General features: G+C 40.9%; 1 protein-coding gene across 2 annotated transcripts in view; it reads left to right on the forward strand.

Annotated features, from left to right (window-relative positions):
* Positions 1 to 22,238, forward strand: part of CPNE4 (copine 4) — a 479,148-nt gene that overhangs the window by 129,645 nt on the left and 327,265 nt on the right. For both annotated transcript variants that reach the window (XM_032408703.1, XM_032408704.1), the window contains exon 2: positions 5,025 to 5,205. In XM_032408703.1, the coding sequence (XP_032264594.1) occupies positions 5,025 to 5,205 (181 nt within the window). The remainder of the gene's footprint in view (positions 1 to 5,024; positions 5,206 to 22,238) is intronic.

Raw genomic sequence — 22,238 nt, forward strand, 5'->3', positions numbered from 1 at the left:
TATATATATATATATATATATATACACACACACACACCAGAGATTAACTACTGTGGTGAAATAGACCCTGTTGAAACTCTGCCCAGATCCCTTTATCAACTTAGTGGATCCATCCCCCAGTGTTGGTGAGTGTTGGCTCATAATGGCTCATAGCTGTCCCTTTTCTGGAGAATTGACTGCCCTCAGCCAGTGGGGGTAGGAACCAAAACTAAGAGGTTATGCTTTCTCTACCCTAGCATGACTGACTGACATAGGGTTATAAGAGGCCAGACCTCTTTCCTTAAGGTGGACAAACCCATGGTACAATCCATGCTAGAGAGCCCCCCTTGGAACCGTGCTAAAGCTGGGCCTCTGGGGATTACCTTCTTGTTTCCTTCACTTTCTTTCTATCCTCTACTCAGTTAATCAAATGCATCTGAATCCCTGTTTCAGGCTCTGCCTCTACGATGCCCAACTTAAGACTGGTAGGAAACTAATACTATCCATAAATGTGATGGAGCCAAAGGAGAAAACAGTATTACCAAAGCACAGTGATAGTTAGAACCTTGGAGACAGTTGCCTAACAGGACCAGGGTCATGTAGGGACTTGCCACTGCTAAGGAGCAGGGTAGGAGTTAGGAAGAAATATATTCTTTTCTCTCTCCTCCCTTCCCTGGGTCTGCATCTCTTCAACCCAACAGGTGTCTTCATCTGTCTGAGTGGCTATAACAAAGCACCATAGACTTAGTGGCTTATAAACAACAGAACTTTATTTCTTACAGTTCTGGAGTCTGGAAGTTCAATATCAGAGTGGCCTTCAAGATCAGCATGGTCAGGTGAGGGCCCTCTTCTGGGTCACAGACTTCTCGTTGTATTCTCATATGGTGGAAAGGCCTAGGGAGCTCTATGGGATCTTTTTTATAAGAGCACTAATCTCATTCATAAGGGTTCCACCTTCATGACCTAATCACCCCAGTGTCCCCAACTACTAACACTATCACCTTTGGGGGTTAGGATTTCAATGTATGAATTTGGGGTGGGACACAAACATTCAGACCATAACAACAGGAAAGTAGCCAACAAAGAGGTGGCAGTCAGTAGAGGTCAGCTTCTTAGGTCCCTAAGCAGGAGAAGAAGGGAGAAGAATCACTGAGGAAGAGATAATGACCAGCATAGCAGCCTTCAGACAATCACAGACTTTTTTCTCTCCTTCAGTCCAACCATCATATTGGTACCAGATTTATCTTTATCAAGTGCTTATTTCATCATACCCATTTTCCCAGCTTTAAATCCTCCAAGTGTTTCCCATTACCTAAAGGAATGATGCATAAAATTTCTGGATCATGTACCTCGTTGGTTAAAAAAAAAAAAAAAGAACTCTGAACATGTGCCCCAGTTCATTTATTTATTGCAGGTGTGGGCTGCAAAGACAGAATGTATTTAAGGGGTCTAGTAGAACATTGATCTTAAAGTAATAGTGGGAATTCTAAAAAAGTTCCAGTTGGCAGAGGGAAAATGAATTTTTTAATATTGAGAGCCATCAGATTACAATAATAATAGCTCCACTTTTGGAGCACCTGCTATCTGGCATTATGCTAATCACTTTACATATATTATTTCATCTGCTTATCATAGCAACTTCAGGATAGGTATAACTATGAGAGAAGTTAAGTACCCTGCTCATGGTCACATGCTTAGTGAGTAGAGAAGCCAGAATTTGAAACTGGAAGGAACTCTATGTCTCCTTAATGGAATCTTTCTTCCATTATACCTCATAATTAAGACTAGACATTAGAGAAATGTCTCATTCTGAAGAATAAGCTCGTGTTCTATAGAAAGAGTCAGTGGGTCAAGAAAGTGGATAGATGAAAGGAGGCAATCTGAAAAGGCTATATACTTTATGATTCCAACCATATGAGATTCTGGGAAAAGGCAAAACTGTGGAGAGGGCAAAAAGATCAGTGGTTTCCTGGGGTTACGGGGAAGGAGGGATGAATAGGCAGAGCAAAGAGGATTTTTAGGGCAATGAAACTACTCTGTATAATGCTATAATGTTAGATACATGCCATTATATATTTGTCTAAACCCATAGAATGTACACCAAGGGTGAACCCTAATGTAAACTATGGACTTTGGATGAACAGTGTAGGTTCATCAATTATAACAGATATTCTCTGGTGGGGCACTTTGATGATGGGGAGGATATGCAGGTGTGGGAAAGGGGGCTTATGGGAAATCCCTGTATCTTCCTCTCAATTTTGCTGTGAATACAAAATTGCTCTAAAAAATAGATTCTTTAAGAAAAAAAAAAAAAGGAAGGAGATGGATGTAGGCATGAGTCTATAAGGATGGGACAGTTAGAAAAGATAATGCCTCTAGAGATAGGAGAGACCACTCAGAAATGCACAAGAGAAATGTGGATTCCAAGGAGTCAGTTTATGCATTGGGAAAAGCAGAATTTAGGAAGACATTGATTGAAGAATAAGCTATTTTTATAAAAAAATTGATAAAGTGCTCACAACATTTCCAACACTGTCTGAACACAAAGCTTTGTTCCCCTAGTCTATTCCTTCTCTCTGTTCACTGTTCTTATAAATTGCATTTCATATATACTCTGCCTTCTATGTTGCTCTAATAACTGGTCTGCTCACAACCTGTAAAAATAAAGGGACAATCAGTTGTTAAGCTATGCATTTATAATTTGCGTATTTTCTATATATGAATAAAATTTTCTCAACAATATAAGGAAAGTATGATTCTGTATGGAGGCTGAAATAAGTCAGGGATATTGTATCCACTGTTCTTTGGTAGATACAAACAATTCTCTGGCTAAAGGTATTACATGTGATAAAAATAGCATTAGGCTAGGGGCTGGAAAATTGGCATTCTGGCCCCAGCTCTGTGATGACAATAATTGTGTGGTATGGGTAAAGTACCAGTTCTTTCTGAGCTTGAATTTTCTCATATGTAGAAAAGAATATCCTCGAATTCCTGTTAATGTTCTGTATGGTTGAACATAGAACAAGTCTCATCCTCAAACTGACTCCATAACAGATACTAAAATAGAATCGCAACTCTTCCCCGACTACAAATCCCCATTACCTGATATTTCAGAGCAGAGCTTGGAAAACATTTTCTAAAGAGGGCCAGATGGTAAATATTTTAGGCTTTGCAGGCCATGCAGTCTCTGTTGCAACTACTCAGTTCTGCAGTTGCAGTGAAAGCAACCACATACAATACATAAATGAATGAGTTTGCCTGTGTTCCAATAAAACTCTATTTACACAAATAGGTGGTGAGCCAGATTTGACACAGAGGACATAGCTTGTCCATTCCTGTTTGAGGACGTAACTTCGTGGCAGTCAGTGCAATTTCCCTTCAGTATATACATATATATAGAGAGAAAAACCTATGTTCACAATAATTAGATAAATAAGGCATTGGAGAGTTGGAATGGGAAAGAGAGAGAGGGAGGGAGGGAGGGAGGAGAAGAGAGAGAAAATAGAGAAGAAGGGAAGGAAGGAAGGAAGGAAAGTGGAAGAAGAATGGAGAGCAAGAGTGGAGAGCTTTGTGAAAGAGCATTGGGAGAGAAGGTTGGGTGACATCTTCCATGAGTGAGGGGCATTGTCAAATTGGAAAAAGCTTGGCTTTGGCATGGAGCTAGCTTAGCAGCTAAGTTTGGACAGACCAGTTGGGGTGTGGGTGTGTAATGCTGAGGCACACCCATCACCTTGTGAAAGAGGTGGCACTGTGTACTTGAACCTAGTGTGGTGCTGAGTACCAAGGGGAAACCCACTGAATATTTGTGGAGTAGAGAAGGAAGAGAGGGATTACTCTCACTTTATAAATGAAGAAATTCCATCCTACGGCCCTGATGCCTTGTGAGGTTGAGGAAGCCATTGCCCTTTTCCTAGGGAATCTACAAGGAAACAGAATTCCATGAAGAGGATATTGAATTTCACTCCTGAATCTTCCAATGTCCTCACAGGTCCAGTCCTCCTCAGAGAAGGAGAAGAGTGTTGGTGGCCTCGGGGGGATGCCCATAGCCCAGGCCTGCATGATACAAAGTATGGTCACGAGGAGATGGGAAGGGGGCCTGAGTGCTTACTGTGACCACTGTTTCCATTGAGTTCAGAATCAGAAGCTGTCTTTCCTCTCACACAGTCTCCCCCTTCCTTCGCCACCCCCCCTTTTTTGGGAAGATTTTATTTATTTATTTTACAGAGAGAGACACAGCAAGAGAGGGAACGAACACAAGCAGGGGGAGTGGGAGAGGGAGAAGCAGGCTTCCCGCCGAGCAGGGAGCCTGACACGGGGCTCCAACCCAGGACCCTGGGATCATGACCTGAGCCGAAGGCAGCCGCTTAACCCACTGAGCCACCCAGGTGCCCCTCCTTCCCCCCTTTTGATTCTGAATTCTGATGTGTCAGATAAGAGGGAGGAAAGCTGAGGATGGACTTCCACACTTGGGGCAGAAAATCAGATTCTGGGCCTCTTTCCTGGAGCTGGCTGGCTCTGGCATCTTGAGAAGGTGGGCCAGCGTTAAGAAAGGGAAGTTGGGACGGTGTCTTCGGGTAGGACAACATTCTTCTCTGTGCCATCACACAAAAGGAAGAGGAGAACTGGATTTTTAGGGAGTCTTAGAAATGTGGAATGTGATTAAATCAATTAGCCAACAAATCTATAAGATTTCACACAAGCCAATGCACTTAATATAGAGCTGGATTACAGTTTGCACGATTTCATTAATTTTATTTCACAAACTAGAAATTTTACTATGCAAATGTATGCAAATCGTATAGAAAAATAGCCTTTTTTAACCAAGCGCACCAGCACCTGTTGGGATTTCTCGTTGTTTCTTTGGTTTTGTTTGTTCGTTTTGCTGGCACTGTGCCACTGGGGTGGAAAGTGAAATAATAAATACATTCAGGGCTTGAAATTGTTTGTTGAACAATATCCTGAAAGGTGATTGGAAGGCTTTCTCCTTTGACAAATAGCATGGTGATTGCTGTGTCCTTTTTCCCTCTCTTTCTTGCCTAAAACAGAATGAAGAAGATGAGCAACATCTATGAGTCAGCTGCCAATACGTTGGGAATCTTTAACAGCCCCTGCCTGACCAAAGTTGAGCTGCGTGTGGCATGCAAAGGCATTTCTGACAGAGATGCGCTTTCCAAACCAGACCCCTGTGTCGTCCTCAAGATGCAGTCCCACGGGCAGTGGTTTGAGGTAGGCGTGTCCAAGGAAGTGGACAGAAGCATGGCTGGGGGATCTGTTCAAAAATGTGTTTGCATTTCCTGTCTTCGGGTGGTTTCTTTTGATGAGATGGAAAATTCTTGAAATGAATATGATCACATTTCTGCTTGTATAGTGATGTTCTGATGCGGCGGTTTTAATGCCCTGGATATTTTGACATTTACCCTTAATCTGTGTGCTCACTGTGGATTTAGGGACCCTGGGGAAGAGCAGGGAGGATTGCCTTTCAGAGGCCACATCACACAACATTTATTCTGGGGAGTAAGAACTTAATATTAGCTACATTCTACTGGGGGCTCATCAAGGGTCAGGCACCGTTCTAACTACTTTATGTAAAATAACTAAGTTGGTCCTCACAACCATCCTCTGAGGAGCAGAGACAGATGAGGAAACACAGAAAGGTTAAGGATTTGGCCAAGATCACTCAGCTTGTGAATGGAAAATCTAACATTTACACCCACGCTGTTGGGCTCTAGAGCCTGAACTCTGTATTGCTATTTTATACTTAGGGTGGGCATCAGTGTGTGTGGTCTTGGTGGTTTGTGTGGCAATATTGCAGCTTGAATTTTGCAGTTGGCTTTTGTTCATTGATTTAAAAGTCAAAACAGGTTGGATGAGGACTGTTTTTTTATGTTTTGTTTTGTTTCATTTTTTGTTTTTGTTTGCTTTTAGGTACCTGGTCTGAGTAAGCAATGTTTTAAAGCTCTGTTCTGAGGTGAATGGTGGGATAGGGAGGAGCAGGGGGTGAGGTAGAGGGAGAAGTAATTATCATCTCAAAGGGCACCAGGTACTCCATGGAATTTGGAGAAGGGATTTGAAGCCATGCTGAGCAGCGCAATAGTAGACAGCTACTTGCTTTGGGTCCCTTACAGCAAGCTCCTCAAGTCTTCAATACTTCTCCCACCTGTTTGCAAATAGCTGAAAGATGCTCTTCTAGGGGGTAAAATTTTCCATTCCACGGAAGAAAGAAGGCTCCAAAGGCCCGAGAGGCAGCATGTTTGGTGGGTGAGCCAATGAATTTCAGGTGGAGGCAACTTGCATGGGGGAATGCAGGACAGATGAGCAATTTGGGGGTCTTTAACCTCAGACTTATCCAGGGCTTATATTGTAAACATGAAACAGCGTTCACAGTTATCTTAATGTGTAATATCTTTTTTTTCCTTCTAAATAGTTTCATTGACTTTGTTGGTGGGTTTTATTGTTTTTTATTTTTTATTTAACAGAATGAAATGGCAGCCTGCATTAGAAAAAAATCACTCCTTGAAAGTTAGAGGAAAGAAATTAGAAAGAATTCATCTCCTAATGCCCCCTTTACCTAAGTCAACTATTGTATATATGTCTTTTCCTCTGGCATTCATATTCTTATATGATTCTTATTGTACATATAAAATTTTCTTTCCTCATTTTATTACTAATAGTATGTTTTTCTGTATTGATGTAATATTCACAATTATAATTTTAAAGTGCATAATATCCCAACACATGAATTTATTTAATAATTTTCCTTTTTTTTCACTTTGAAGTCACTTCCAAGAATACCCTATTTTAAACTGCAGTGAACATCTTTGTGCATAAGAGTTTGAATGAGTTCCTAGGAGACATTGTCAAAGTAGAAGAACAGGTACAAAGGATAGGAAACTTTGGGGGCTTTTGGTACATATTGCCATGTTGCTTTTCTAGAGTACTCTATTAAGTGTTACTCAAAGTATGGTTTGCACACAGCTACCAGCTCACAAACTCTTTGTTACCGGTGCGCAGATAAGAAACTTGTGTCCCAGTGTAAATTGATTCACTGCTTCCTTCATTTAAAAAGTCTTACTCTTTAAAAACAATAATGTCAGTTAAACTTCCAGCATACGTAGCGATAGGCTGATTTATAACCTGGCACTTTGAGAAACACTTCTGTAATATACTTTACACTCTTTTAACAATATACATTCAGGATACAGTTAGGAAAACAGAGCCCATGCCAGGTAACTAATAAAGGATTTAATTCAGGGAATTAGTAATAAAGGAGTTGGAAATGCTGAGAACTAAATAGGGGCAGTGTCACTTTGCTTAGGGTGTGGTAGTAGAGTGCTGAGGCCGGCTTGTGTAGGCTTGTGAAAGCTGACTCTTGGTATTCGGGAATTTGCAAGCAGTTTTGGTGTGGGTATTCACACCACAGACATTGGCAAACATTTTAAATCAGGGTTCACCTTCCACCCAGAGCCAACCGTTACACATGAATCAGTAGACCACTGGGCAAGAGGGGCCAAAGAAGGAGATGGTAGTACCATAACCAAACAGCCATCTGGCACAAGCTGGATCCATGGAAGGGGGCGCCTATCTGGTAGGAGCAAAAGATAGAGGAGATGCAAATGGTGCTGGAAATGCTGCCTGAAAGGGAGAGGAGGATACCCCAGCATCTGCCTGCCTGTCGCTCTCATGTATCCCATTAGTGCATTCCATTGATCAAATCTTGATGGAAGCCCATTTACAAGGTTTGCATGGAAAGGGTATAGAATGCACTTGAGAACAAAGAGGTAAATGACCAGCACATAAACCTTTGACAACTCACAGTAACTTGAATAATCATTCTCCCTCTCAGCAAGTAATACGTATTTGTTTACTGCTAACACCTACTTTTCAGTACAAATTCAGCAAGTGGTCTTATGCTAGGAGTTAGAAGCACACCTGTGTGACAAGTTAAAAACATCTGACAGTCTATTTAAACCATGTGGCTACTACTATCTATGTTCAGTGAAGGCTAGCAAACATGGACAGTGCACTGGGATAACATTCATTGATGCGTGCATTTTCCTGTGTCTACCCCTCACGACATGTCTGGATTTACAGAGAGATTTCTATGTACACAGTTACAGAGTTGAGAGAAAGCCTTGCAGAAGAGAATTCATGTTGGCTCTGCCTATGTCTTTTTTATGGGGAAATCTGGTAATTGCCTAAGTGAAGGGGGGAAGAAAAAAAGGCTAAGCTAATTTGCATGACAAAGAGATTGTTGGTGGGGGTGAGAGAGAAAAGCAGGGTGAGCTTATCTTTCTTTTTTTTTTTTTTTTTTTTTTTAAAAGATTTTATTTATTTATTTGAGACAGAGAGAGAGACAGCACATGAGAGGGGTGAGGGTCATAGGGAGAAGCAGGCTCCCTGCCGAGCAGGGAGCCCGATGCGGGACTTGATCCAGGGACTCCAGGATCATGACCTGAGCCGAAGGCAGTCGCTTAACCAACTGAGCCACCCAGGCGCCCAAGGGTGAGCTTATCTTTCAGAGGGAATTTTGAAGTTTGGCAGAACAGACTCTCTAGATCAGCACTGTCCAGTGGAACTCCCTGTGATGATAGAAATGTTCTCCATCTGCGCTGTCTAGTGAGGTAGTCCCTAGCCACATGTGGCTACCGAGCACCTGAAAGGTAGATAGTGTAACTAAGGAACTAAAATTTTAAATTATTCCATTTCAATTAATTGAAGGGTAAATGTAAATAGCCAGCGTGGTTCCAGAGTCTCTGGTGTGCTAGAGAATTTGGCTGGGCTAGGAAGAAGAGGAAAGGGAGTTTGTAAAAATGTTATGGTAGGCTCTTAATTTTACAACTTTAAATGGTTTTTGGGGAGATGTAACTAGAGATTGACATTTCTTTTTTATTACTTGTGATTGCTGGCCTGTGCTTTTGTAATGGACTTGCAGTGGGGAAAGGGCCCCATTTTGCCCTGGTTTACAGCTCAGGTTACTACTGCAATAGTTAGAACTGCCTTTAGATGACCTTCCCGTATGGAGGGGCGCTGTTGGCTTTTTTAATTGGCTGTAGCCTGTTAGCACTGGAAGAGAACACTGGCCTCTAAAGTGATCATGAAACTGTAAACCTGATTTTTAGACTCAAAAAGACCTACAGTCTGACCTTCTGTGCTGTTAATAGTATTAAGGGTCAATGAGGATAAACCTATGTCTTTGAAATATTGGAAATCAGTTGGTCTGAAATACACAAGAGAGTGTTGCTCTTTGCAAACCAGCAGAGTTTGGATGAATATCTGAGGAGTGAGAAGAAGGAGAGGATACTTTTGTTTTCTCCCGGAATATGGAGGTGAAACTTTCTGTATTTCTTTAGTGGCCATGATTTTAACTGTCACAAAGGAAGGAAAAGAATACTTGTAGATTGGGGGGTGCCTGGGTGGCTCAGTTGTTAAGCATCTGCCTTTGGCTCAGGTCATGATTCCAGGGTCCTGGGATCGAGCCCCAAATCGGGCTCCCTGCTCAGCGGGAAGCCTGCTTCTCCCTCTACTACTCCCCCTGCTTGTGTTCCCTCTCTCTCTGTCAAATGAATAAATAAATAAAATCTTAAAAAAAAAAGAATACTTGTAGGTTGGAAATGCATTCGAAACTGATAGTTTTAGACTTAACATTTAATTTCCTTAATTTGGAATCATACCCCTTTAAAAAAATCCTCCCTGCATGATGGCAATTGCATATGGTGCAGTATAGTGTAATGGTATATAGACCACATTTTCATTTTCCAATGAAGAGTGGAAATAATTTCCTCCTACCTTCTGGTGAGTACTGATGTGTTCACTAACTTTTGGAACTAAACATCATAGCCAAGTGGGAAAAATTAACACTTCTCAGGGATTCAAAAGACAAGGGCCCTTGTGAACTAAAGACTTTTATTCAGTTTCCTGGAGTGTATGTTCAATCCCCTGGGCACACTGGGTGTCCTCCATGAAGCAGAGTTAAGCCCATAATGCCATGGCCCTTTACAGAAATCCTACAAATGGCATGTACTTGTCTTCATGGGAAAAAGTCAAATTATTCCCACACTGTAAGGATGTTGCTCCAGTCACCTTTAATTCCATTTTCACATTTAATTTTAATACACAGTTATTGAGTTCCTCCATAGGAAGCTCTAAGTAATTCTGAAAACTAATTACCTTTGGATCAATTCCATATGAAAGCATCTTATATGAATCATGTGCTTTGGTAGATTGTTGGTAATAACAGTAATTGGTAGTAATAATTAGTGTGGTTCTATCTAAGAGTTATCAGTGGACTCCGATGTAAGGTTATTATTACTTATAATAATATATCCATATATTTATATTCACAAAGGCCATCTACCTATATTATTTCATTTGCTTCTTATAATTGTTTCATGAAAAGTTGTTAGAGACATTGAAATTAACTCCAGCATCTATTGGGTATCATGAAAGAACATGGTTTGTACCTCAAAGACCTCAGAGTCTCCTGGAAGAACTCATTGGGTCTTAGGTTCAAATGGTCGTATGACCTTGAGGAAGAAGGCTCAAAACAATGTAGGGACTTAAATTAACTCTTCCTTTCCCTGAACATGTGGTGGGTAGATGTTTTATGGCATCTCAGCCTATCTATAACCAATGCTGTGGGTGGACTCACACTGTGGTTCTTATTATGATTGCAAGATGTCTTTCAACAATAACCATCAGGGAACTTTGAAAAAATAAAGGTTTATTACTTACAGGACCTGGAAATTAGATAGCACACCTGGGGCCACACAGCGAGGTCTTGGGTAGAATAAAAGAGAGGGAATGTGCACACAGGCCAGGGGTTCTGTTTTATTGGAGTTGAGGGTGGGGACCTAGGATTTGGCAGGCTCACTCATTATTGATGAATTTAAAATGTAGGAACGGGAATTTAAAGTGCAGGAAGGGAAAAACAAGGGGCCCAAATGGTCAGTTTTCAAAATCAATCAAGATTCCTGAAACAAAAGAGCATCAGTACGGGGAGGTGGCCTGGATCTTTATGAAGTCCTGTGGCTGGCTATGTGTTTATTTGTGATAGTCCTCTTTGAAGTGGATGCCTCTTTGAAAGCCTCAACAAGAGGCCCCTGGGTGGCTCAGTTGGTTAAGCGTCTGCCTTCCACTGAGGTCATGATCCCAGGGTCCCAGGATGGAGCCCCGTGTCTGGCTCCCTGCGCAGCTCCCCCTGCTTGTGCTTTCTCTCTCTCTCTCTCTGTCAAATAAATAAATAAAATCTTAAAAAAAAAAAAAAAGGTTTTGAAAGCCTCAACAATGGAAGCTTAAATCAGGCACCTGCTTTACCAAAAAACAAAAACAAAACAAAACAACCATTAGGGCTTATATTACAGCAGACCATCTCAAGGGTGCATAGGCTACCATTATGTGGGGTGGGGATAAAAATAAATTGCTCTTTCATCTCTCCTTATTTTCATCCTCTCTCCCCACTCCCAGCCCACCCAGGTGTAGGGTGTGGTTGCCATATGATCTGACATCCCTGCTAACTGCATACAAGGGGAAATATGAGTCCGTGGTGGTGACCTTGCCAACTCCCAAATAAATAGGATGTGAACTTTTTCAACAATTCGCTTTTGGCTAGTGGGCTCATGGACGAGTTCTGTGGAACAAGTCTCTTTCATGTTTGGGACAGGAGTGAGCCATCACCCTTTTGTGTGTGAGCCACAAAGATGAAGCCCAAAATAGTAGTTTTATCTGTAACCTGTAACAGAGATAATCAATTTTCCATTGCTCCAGAGTGCTAGAATTTTGTAAAAATGGGTCAAATATGAACATTTGGGTGATGACAAAATAAAGTAGCCATCTATATATGTTGATACCAGCTAGGAAATCCATCATTTTACATATATTCTTTCTAATCCTCACAACTACCCTGCAAGGGAGACTCTACTAACCAGGTAAGGAAACTGAGGCTGAGCAGAATTAATGAATCACCCCAGGTCACACAGCTAGTAAGTAGTAAAGCTGGAATCTGGTTGAATCAATATATTTTCTTTACCATACCAGAGGTTGCAAGCTTGAAGCTGGAGGCCTCTGTCTAGTCCTACACATATTTTGTTTGGCCTTCATGGTGTTCAGGCAAGTTTGTATTGTTTGACAAAACCTAAAGATCAGGATATTTTTTCCTAAAACTCCAGATTTCTGGTTTCTGTGAGTAACCAGAAAACCTGGCAACATGGAACCTTTAGTCCTCGTGTAGCAGTGAGCTGGATGTGGGTAGCAGCTGCCCATCTCCAGAATATGGGTTTGTCGTCGTGCTTCCTGCTGGCCTGCCTGCCCTCTTCACTTACCCTACTAGCGTGGCCCATGTGGGTATTTGAGTTTCGACTATACTCCTGCACCTGCCCCGGCTGGGTCTCTGAAACATAGTTAACCTCTCAATTGTGGACACAGACAAGAGCTGAGAAATGAAAAATTAAGTCAAGTATAGCATTCCCCCTGGATATCACAAACAACCTCCTTTTTCGAAAGATTTTCTGTTCACACTTTGCTGACTTGCAGCGTTTTGGTAGCTAACACCTAGCATGAAAAATGATAAAAAAACAACAGTTTTCTTCAGTTGTTCACAAAGTTTTCACTGTGGTTTTGCATCAAACTCCCATTTGGGAAAACTTTGATGCTGCTTACTACCTCCCCCTTAACACGTCCTTAATAAGAATAATTTCTTTCCTTTAAAAAGGTGATGTTAGAAATCTTACTCGAAGCACTGAATAGAAAACAAAATGAAACAGTAGAACCAAAAAAATATTTCCTCTGATGTGACCTGCTACCCGCGGTCACATCCCTTTGACCAGAGACTGCAGCTGCCTGATGTGCACTGTGTAAGTGATGCACTTGAGTAAAGGGAAAGAAGGAAACTGCATTTCATAAGATGCCAAGTGGCTTTCTTATCAATGATAGTTCAAAATTGTCAATGTCATGGCATCTGAGAGCGGAATTGCGCAAGATGGGAAATTGGGGGCTGCAAATGAGGAAAAAACAATTTGAACTGGAATCTTATGTTTAATTCTCTTATGTGCCTTGGAGATGATTTATCAGCTGGAAGAATAATGTCTGGCTTCCTGAAGAGAGGAAAGTGCCATGACATGGGCTTCATTGCCTCCTTAGCTTGAAGAGCCGGTGAGCCACACTCTTGACATTCAGACGGAGCACTGGTCGCCATGGCTTTTTATAAGGTAACTTGAGTCTCATGAGAGTATTTGGAAGATGATGTTGCAGTTCAAGGAAAGAGCTTCAGGAGGCGTTTATGATTTAGAGCCCTCTGCCTCTAGCTTAAACCACCTTCAGCATCTCCAAGGAGATATTTTCAACACGGTTCCTGGGTTCTTATTTTAATGTTTAACTAGACTCACTGCTAATAATCATCTCCTTAAGAAAATCATATTTCCTTTGTAATTTCAATCTGTTTACTCTTTTTTATTAACTGTAATGGTGGTTTATTAATGACGATACCCTAAAATATGTTGGGAATAGTTATATGCTGTATCAGGTAATCCCCTAAGTACTTTATATACGTCATCATATGTAATTACCAAAACAACCTTACCATTTGGGCCCCATGTATATTTTATAGAGAGACACAGAAGAATTAAGTAATTTGCTCACAGGGCACCCAAGTGTAAGTTGAGGAGTCATAACAAATTGAACCCAGACGGTCTGACTCCAGAAACTATGCTGCCACTATCCTTCATTGCCTTCCTCTGAGAATAATGAGTGCCATTCTCCAAGTATATGCCATATGCCATGCCTTTACATGCGTATTCATATAATCCTCACGATAGCGTTAGGAGATGGAGGCTGTGCTTACCCATTTTACAGGTAAGGAAACTGACACATAGGAAAGTACATGTCCAAGGTCATGAGAAGAGGAAGAAGTGGCGATAGGATTTGAACCCAGGTCTTTGTGTCTCCAGTGCCCATGCCCTGACTCTGTGCCTCTCTCATCCTGGCCTCTGTGGAAGTAGAGTAACCCCATATACTACGACTAGTCATTTAAAGTGAACATGTTTGAGGTGCCTGGGTGGCTTAGTCGGTTGAGTGCCTGACTCTTGATTAAGGCTCAGGTCATGGTCTCAGGGTCCAGAGATCGAGCCCTGTGTCAGGCTCCTTGCTCAGCGTGGAGTCTGCTCGAGATTCTCTCTCTCTCCCTCTTCCTGGGCCCCTCCCCCCACTCATGTGCACTCTAAATAATAAATAATACATAAATAAATAAAATAAAATCTTTAAAAAATAAAATGAACATATTTTCCTCTCCTCAGAGAATCCAAAAATTCATTTAAAACTGTTTGCATTTATCCTTTTTAAACAGAAATTAAGTTTGTTTTGGTAAATACTTGAAATATCCTCCTCATCCCCCAATTTATATGGTTTCAGCCTAACTTCCTAAAGGTTTCCAATGGTGCATGGCATAGGGGTCCTGAGCTCAGGCTATTGAGCCAGACTATCTAGATTGAAGTCTTAGCCCAGCCATCGTTAGCTGTGCCAATGGGCAAATTACCCAAACCTTTTTGTGCCTCAGTTTCCTCACCTATAAAATGGGTATCCTGGTGGTACTTACGTACCATTATGAGGATTAAATGATTCAATGCTTGTAGTATACTTATAATAGTACCTGATACAATAGAGTTAGTGCTCAATAAGTGCTATAATCATGGAACATTAGTCATTTTTTGAGAACTATTTTCTAAATAAAGACGTGCTGTTTGGTCCTCAAGTTTTCTGAGGACTGATGCAATTAAAATAGCCCTGTGACTAGAGGCAGAACAGGAGAGACATATCTGGAGGTCACTGGAAAAGTAAATTCTGGGACACTAAAGTTGTGACCATTTTATTGATTTTGCATCCCTAGTATCTACCACAATGCCTGACAAAATAGATGCCTGTCATTCAGTAAGTAGAGGGATTTCATTTCCATGGTCCATTTCCCCATGTTCACCTCCAAAGACCCTTGGATTTTTGAGGAGCATCCTGTTCTCGTTCAGGAGAATAAGAACCCAGCTTGTTAGAACTCCCCTACACCATTAGGCTTATTCTTTTTACAGGGAGATCAGATTTTTGGTGCCTGAGGAAAGAAGTTTGATTTAAAGGGATTTTCTTTATGTGTTTGTATGTAAATTGTATAGGCAGCATTGTAACTGTGTTGAATGGAGTCATGAGATGATGCTTGAAGGACATTTCCTGCCATTCAGGGATGTGGACCATGGAATAGTCTGTAACCAGGCTCTATTAGCCTCTGTTTCTTTCCTTACATCTTTTTGGTTTTAAACTTCATTGTGTTCCTCTTCTTTTCTCCTCTCCCCTTTTCTTCCTCTGGGGAGAATGAAGTGGAGAGGGGCAAGGAGAGCTGTAGCTGTGATTAGTGTTGGAGACTGGGGTCTCCCTTTGTCTTCTCCACCCCAGGCTCCATCTGGATTTATCCTTCTCCTGGAGGAGACAATATGGGAAACAGAGTAAATTATGTGAAAACACAGTTTCCTTCCACCTAGTTTTCTCCTCTGTCTGCTTCAAAAGCAACCTGAGTGTAGATGAGGTAGCAAGTTTTTCTTGTTGGCTTCCAGGGATTAAATGGGTTTTTTTTAAAGCCATAGAAATTCCTGGAATGAGATTGAAGTTCTTCAGTGTCTTTATTTGAACCTTAGGGCACAAATAATTCTCAACTTCCCCCTTCTGAGTCACCACATTGTTTGCTCTGAAAACTTATAAGTAGTGTTCGGGGTGGAGGTGAGGCTAGCTACTTTGGAGGTACTGCAAACATTTGTTTGAGATATAAATATAAATACAATTTTTTGCTTCTCAACTTTGATGAGGCAATTTGCATATAAAATACAACCAAAAACATCCATTTTGGATGTGTAGTTGGATGAGTTTTGACAAATAAATACACCATCCCATCCCAATCAAGATATAGAACATTTCCTAGAATATGTGTTAATATTTAAAATATATAATGGGGGACGCCTGGGTGGATCAGTAGGTTAAGCGTCTGCTTTTGGCTCAGGTCATGATCCCAGGACGCTGGGATTGAGCCCCACGTTGGGCTCCCTGCTCAATGGGAGTCTGCTTCTCCCTCTGACCCTCTTCCGTCTCATGCTCTGTCACTCACTCTCTCTCTCAAATAAATAAATAAAACCTTAAAATAAAATAAAATATATAACTGGAAACAACATAGATAAGTTTCAACACATCAGAAACCACTAACTCTCAGATTGTGTTCCCACTGATTGACATGATAGTAAGTGACAGAAATTTCAACTTATAAAATATATTTATACTAATAAAAATCACCTTTAACTGTTAAGTATATTGGGGTTCTGTGTAAGACTTTTAAGAGAGGAAAATATGGCTCTATAGCTAAAAAGCATTTGAAAAGTCAGAGAAAGAGTACCATAAGAAGAAAAATAGACCCAGAGCTGGTTTAGCTCAGAATCAAACTAAATTATTTATGTTGTGACTCACCAGGCTTCCCATCAACCTGAAATCCCTGTGGCTGACAACTTAGGAAGCTGCTATAGTAGCCAGGCTTGATCTGAAGTCAGTTTGGAAACATGACTGAGGTCCAGCACAGGTTAACTATGTGACCTTAGAAAGTCACCTAACATCTCTGAGCCTCTCCTACTGCCTTGTGTCTAAATGGTTGTTGTCGGGATGAAACGATTGGTTGGCAGGACAGTGAAGTGGCAGACGCTACCCACTCTGGAATCAGACCACTTGGGTTATCCATATAACCTTATGCAAATGCCTCAGCTTCCCTGGGCCTGTGTTTTCAACATCTGTAACACAGAGACAACAACAACAAAACCCTATTCTGTGGGTTTATTATAAGGATGAAATGAGATGATACATAAGAGTTGCTTAACATAGTCCCTGGGTCATAGTGAGTGCTTAATAAATATTAAATGCCATAATGTTTAAAGCAGAGAATGTGTGCAAAACTAATGTGGTTAGCACATCACTTAGTGCTCAGTATGTGGAAGATATTATCAGGTAATGCCTACTTCAAGGTGTGTTTAATACCAGCGACAAGGTTTTCGTCTGCCACCCAGCCCAACAAGAATTCTTGGTCCCAGTCATCTGTGTAAAATAAGAGAACTTTCAGTGAAAAAGTTGAGCAAGTCTTTTTAAGTTTCTGCCAAGTCTCTGACCAGCCACTTTGATCGATTGGTTTCAGCTCCCCTGGTCAGGAATTATCTGAGACTCCTCATCCCCTGCATTCCCTGCATTTTGAAGAAGATGGATAGACTCAGAGAGACTTCATTCCACTTGTCCACGCTCTCTAATCTGTGGATGGGAATCAGAGAGGCCGTGCTGATAACCTTTCCTTTCCATCTTTACTTCTGTGCCAACACTAGCCCCCACTATCTGGCAGTCTCGGGGAAGAAAAATGTTCCCTTCTGGAAACTCCAGATGTTTTTGGGGTCAGTTTATAGGCTAATTAAATATTTTATCTTGATTCAAGCTCAGAAATGTTCAGCTCTCTATCTTGGCTAGTCTGTTTTCAAACACTTGAATTTTCAAGAGCTTCCTCTCATCTGAGAATTTAGTCTTAGATATTTTCTTCTTGAATGTGAAGACTAGTTCTTCTTGTTGAAAGATTACAGATTTGGAACTATGTGTCGAAGCAAGAAATAAAATACCCTTTTAAAAAACCATCCTTTGGTGAATTCTAGCATTTTCAAAGCAGCTTCTGAGAAATGGATTTATGGTGGGGGAACCTATTTAAGCTTGCCCCTATTGAAGATTTACTTCAGCCAGTTTGTTCCAGTGACTACTCTTGCATAACAGTTAGCCCCAAATTTAATATCTTAAAACAATCATTTTGTTAGGTTCCTGGATTCTGTGCATTGAGACCCCAGATAGGGCACAGTGGGGATGGCTTATCCCTATTCTACAATGTCCAGGGTCTCCGTGGGGAAGCGTGGAAGGCTGGCAGTGTTTTAAGTCTGGGGTTTCAAATCATCTGAAGGTATCTTCACTCTCATGGAAGGCTAGAACTTCTGATTAGAGCATCTGCATGTGGCCTTCCATGAGTAGGCAGTCTCTGGCCAAGGACAGAAACCCATCCTTTTCATAGGAAGCGTGTTGAATGTTTGCCACACAGTTAAAAAAATCTATATCTGGAAACGTTGATTAACTAAGGAGCCCCATCTTATTATTTCATGATCCTATGATTACCCTAAAGGGTGTAGATAGGGGGAATGTAGGCATATTTATCATCTTAATTCCCATTTAGGGTACTGTCTTAGAAGTTTGAAAGATACAAATATAGAACTTATAAAAGGAACAACTTTTTACTCTGAGTGTTAAACTTAGGAAATGCATAGCTTCAAGAAGTACAACAGAAAGAAAGTATAAGTTGAAATCTCTCTCTTGATTTGAACACCAATTTAAAGACTAATGTATATATATGCTACCACCACTAGATATAATACAGAAGAAGAACGAAAAAATAAGAGTCACTGGTATATACATAGTCCTCCCACATTTTCTTTCATTGATTCCTCACAGCAGTCTATTAAATTCAGTGCTATTATTTTTATTGCCAATTTACAGATGAGAGAACTGGAAATCAGGGATGTCGTACCAATATTTCCAAGATTATATGCTCAGTACATGTGGAACCTGCCCTTTAAAATCTTCTGACTTCAAATTTCGTATCCTTTGGTTGTACCATGAGCCCTCTCCCGCTGGTGCCCATTATTCCAAGTCCTGCCCCTTTGTAGAAGCCAGTGCACCCACCCATGGCTGTGGGAGCCACCAAAGCCCAAACGATCATCTTCATCTTCTTGCTACTCAATCCCTCTCTTGCCCACTCCATACCTGCTACCTTGAAATTTGCCCAACCACATTTTCCAATACAAATACATGTTTCCACAATAATTTTTTTTAAAGATTTCATTCATTTATTTGAGAGCGAGAGAGAGAGAGAGAGAGAGAGAGCACAAGCAGGGGGAGGGGCAGAGGAAGAGGGAGAAGCAGGCTCCCCACTGAGCAGAGAGCTTGACGAGGGACTCAATCCCAGGACCCACCCCAAGATCACTACCCGAGCCAAAGGCAGACACCCAACTGACTGAGATACCCAGATGCCCCATATTTCCACCATAATTTACTGGCAAGAAAGAAGTTTATCCTATGGGTATATAATCTATGATAGGTAGTAGAAATTGCCATGAAGGAAAATGAAGCAGGGATGAGAGTAGGGAATGATGGTTTAAAAATCGTGGTTAGGGAGGGCTTATCTGAGGAAGCAGTATTGCACAGAACCTTGAACAGGGAAGGGAGTGAGCCATCTGGATATAGGGAAAGAGTGTTCTAATAGAAACATGAGCAGAGGCCATGACACAGACATTTCTTGCCCTATTTAAGGAATGGCAGGGAGGCAAGAAGGCTAAAGAGCAGTGGGATATGAAGACAAGAGAGAGGAAATGATGTGGGAGAGGCAGCTAGGGACCAGAATGTGTAGGGCCTGATAAGCCATGTAGGGATCCTGGATTTTTATGATGTGATGGAGGGGGGAGAATTGGAAGGCTTGGAGCAGGGAAGTGATTTGCATTTTAAGAGATAACACTGTTTGCTGTGCCAGACAGTGTACAGAGACAAGAACAGATGCTGGAGACGACTCAGGAGCTACTGTATTTGTCCAAGTGAGAGATGTAATAGTTTGGATCAGGTGGTAACCATGGAGAGGATGAGAAGTGATTGGAAATGGGATGTATTTAAAAAGTAAACTATAAATTTGCTGATGGATTGGATATAGGGTATGAGAAAAAGAAATCAAGAATGATCGCAAAGGTCTGAGCAACTGGGTCAGTTATGATGGACAGCACTGGGGGATGAGCAGGTTGCATCAATAATTCTGCAATGAACATGCCTCTAATGGTGGAAGACAGTGTAGTATACTGGTACTGGTACAGAGTGACCCTGGTTACAGACTGTCTGTATTTTAATCCCAGCTCCATTTACCAGTTATAACATCTACAAGTCAATTTCCTCCATTTTCCCATCTGTGTAATGGAAACAATGAAAGTACCTACTTTGTAGGGTTTGGAGATTTAACACACAACAGTGCCTAGCACTTAGAATTACCTGTTACCCATCAATGTTGTTATTAATTTAATTCTGTGAACACTGATGATTGTTTTCTTAGGGGAAGTGTTGGGTCAAAGGACATAGACATATTTTAGGCTTACCTGATTGCTTATCTGGAATAATCCTACCAATGTGTCCCTACCAGCAAACTGTGAGATGCAAAGGAAGCAATACTTTAAAAAATATTTTAAATATTTAGAGTTTAATATAAAGACTCCCTAGACCTTTGTCATCCTATCTTGCCCCAGTCACAGAATGAGTATTTCCTTGGTTTGGCATCATTTGAGCTCACTTAAGTGATTCTAATCACATTTCTGTCCTCCTTCCAAAATTATCTTTATATTAATATGCATTGCAGTTATTACTATAACATAACATGACTGATATAATAATAAAATACTAACATAATTAAAACAACTAATTACTAACATGTTTTTATTACTGTACAGTGTATATGTGTGAGTTTGCAAGAAAGTGAGAAGGTGCATGAGAGAGATGTGGGTTGCATATGTGTGTGTATTAGAACTGAAGAATGAATCCAAACATCTCCAGGTTGTCACCTTTAATTCTGAATGATTACTGAATTTGATTCTATGCTTTATTTAAAGAGAGGAAGAGAAATTGATTTAATAGCCTGTCACATTATACAACACAAGAAGAACTTGGGAAGAGAAAACGCTCTGGTATTCTAAGTGGGAAGACAAATATTGTGACAGTTCCATGGAGAAATCTCTGTGCAGAGAGAACTGGTAAAAATTATGGTGATGAGCTGAGGATCTTAGGAAAATGCATGGCTTCCATGGAATAAATTTGACCACTAAATCACAGAGCTCTGTGTTACAGAAGACTGTGTCTCTTCCTTATATAAGGAGAGCAAGAAAAAAGAAACTCCAATTGTTCATTCTCTTTTTCTCATTCCTTGGAAATAATTTATTCCATCATCATTTCTTCTGGGGGTTTCTAAAATGCTCTGTTTAACTGAGGTGGGATCAATAACAATAAATTGTGATAATATGATAGAATTATAAAATTTGATCAAGAGTGTTTAGTATCTTAGTGTTAAACTCAGGCATCCTGGAGAAGTTGGTTTGTACTTTAGTGAACAAATAATGTTAGGGAAAAATAACCTCCAGCCACTAATAAGACACCTAAAGCTGAACAGGTTGGTTTATTATTGCTTATTGCCACAAGGGAGAACACTCTCCTTGGGGAACTGTGAGGCATCTCAGGAGGAGTTTAAGAAAGGACTTCTAGGGGCGCCTGGGTGGCTCAGTCGTTAAGCGTCTGTCTTCGGCTCCGGTCATGATCCTGGGGTCCTGGGATCGAGCCCCGCATCGGGCTCCCTGCTCAGTGTGGAGCCTGCTTCTCCCTCTGTCTCCCTCTCTCTCTAAAAAATAAATTAATTTTAAAAAAATAAAAAAAAAAAGAAAGGACTTCTAGAATTTGGGTTATTGCTAGGTGTTTTCAGGAGAATTTAAGGAGGGACAGCTTTCCTCTGGTTTGAGTGGTTTCAGGGAGCCAGGACAATTTTATAATTGAGTACATTAACAGATCTCATCTAGAGGGAAGAATAGACCAAGGCTAAAGCTATAGTCGGTAAAGAAGCAGCAGTCACTCATTTTTACTGGGATGGGGGATGTTGGCTCATTTTTGTGGTTTGGACGGTGTTTATGTTTTTGTCTGGTTCAAGGGTAATTATGCAGCAGTTTAGTTTCTGTCTTGCTCCATCATGAGTACATAGTGGCCATGTGTTATAATGGTGTTCTGTGAGATATCTTTTGTTCGAGAGAACATTAAACCTAGCTGTACGTGCCAGACCAGCTGCTGGTAACACCAAGGACTAGCTGATAGCACTAAGTCAGCCCAGCAAGCCAGCTCCCAGACATCAGGGGCTACTCTCCTCGTGCTCAGAGTGAAACCTTGAAATTAAGCTGTTCTATTTCAAAAACATCTTAACAAGGGACCAGTTTGTTGCCTAAGCAAAATATCAATCATAACAGGTCTTGAATCCAAACAAATAACCTTTTTATTTCTCAGCTCTCCTTATTATCCAAAGAATGATAATTATTATATTCAATGCACCTGGATTCTTGAAGTAATTTTTTTTTTTTCCCTCCCTCAATTTAACCCTGAATCTCCTTTCTGCT

The sequence above is a fragment of the Phoca vitulina genome, unplaced genomic scaffold, assembly GCF_004348235.1.
Source record: "Phoca vitulina isolate PV1807 unplaced genomic scaffold, GSC_HSeal_1.0 scaffold10, whole genome shotgun sequence".
Taxonomy (NCBI): domain Eukaryota; kingdom Metazoa; phylum Chordata; class Mammalia; order Carnivora; family Phocidae; genus Phoca; species Phoca vitulina.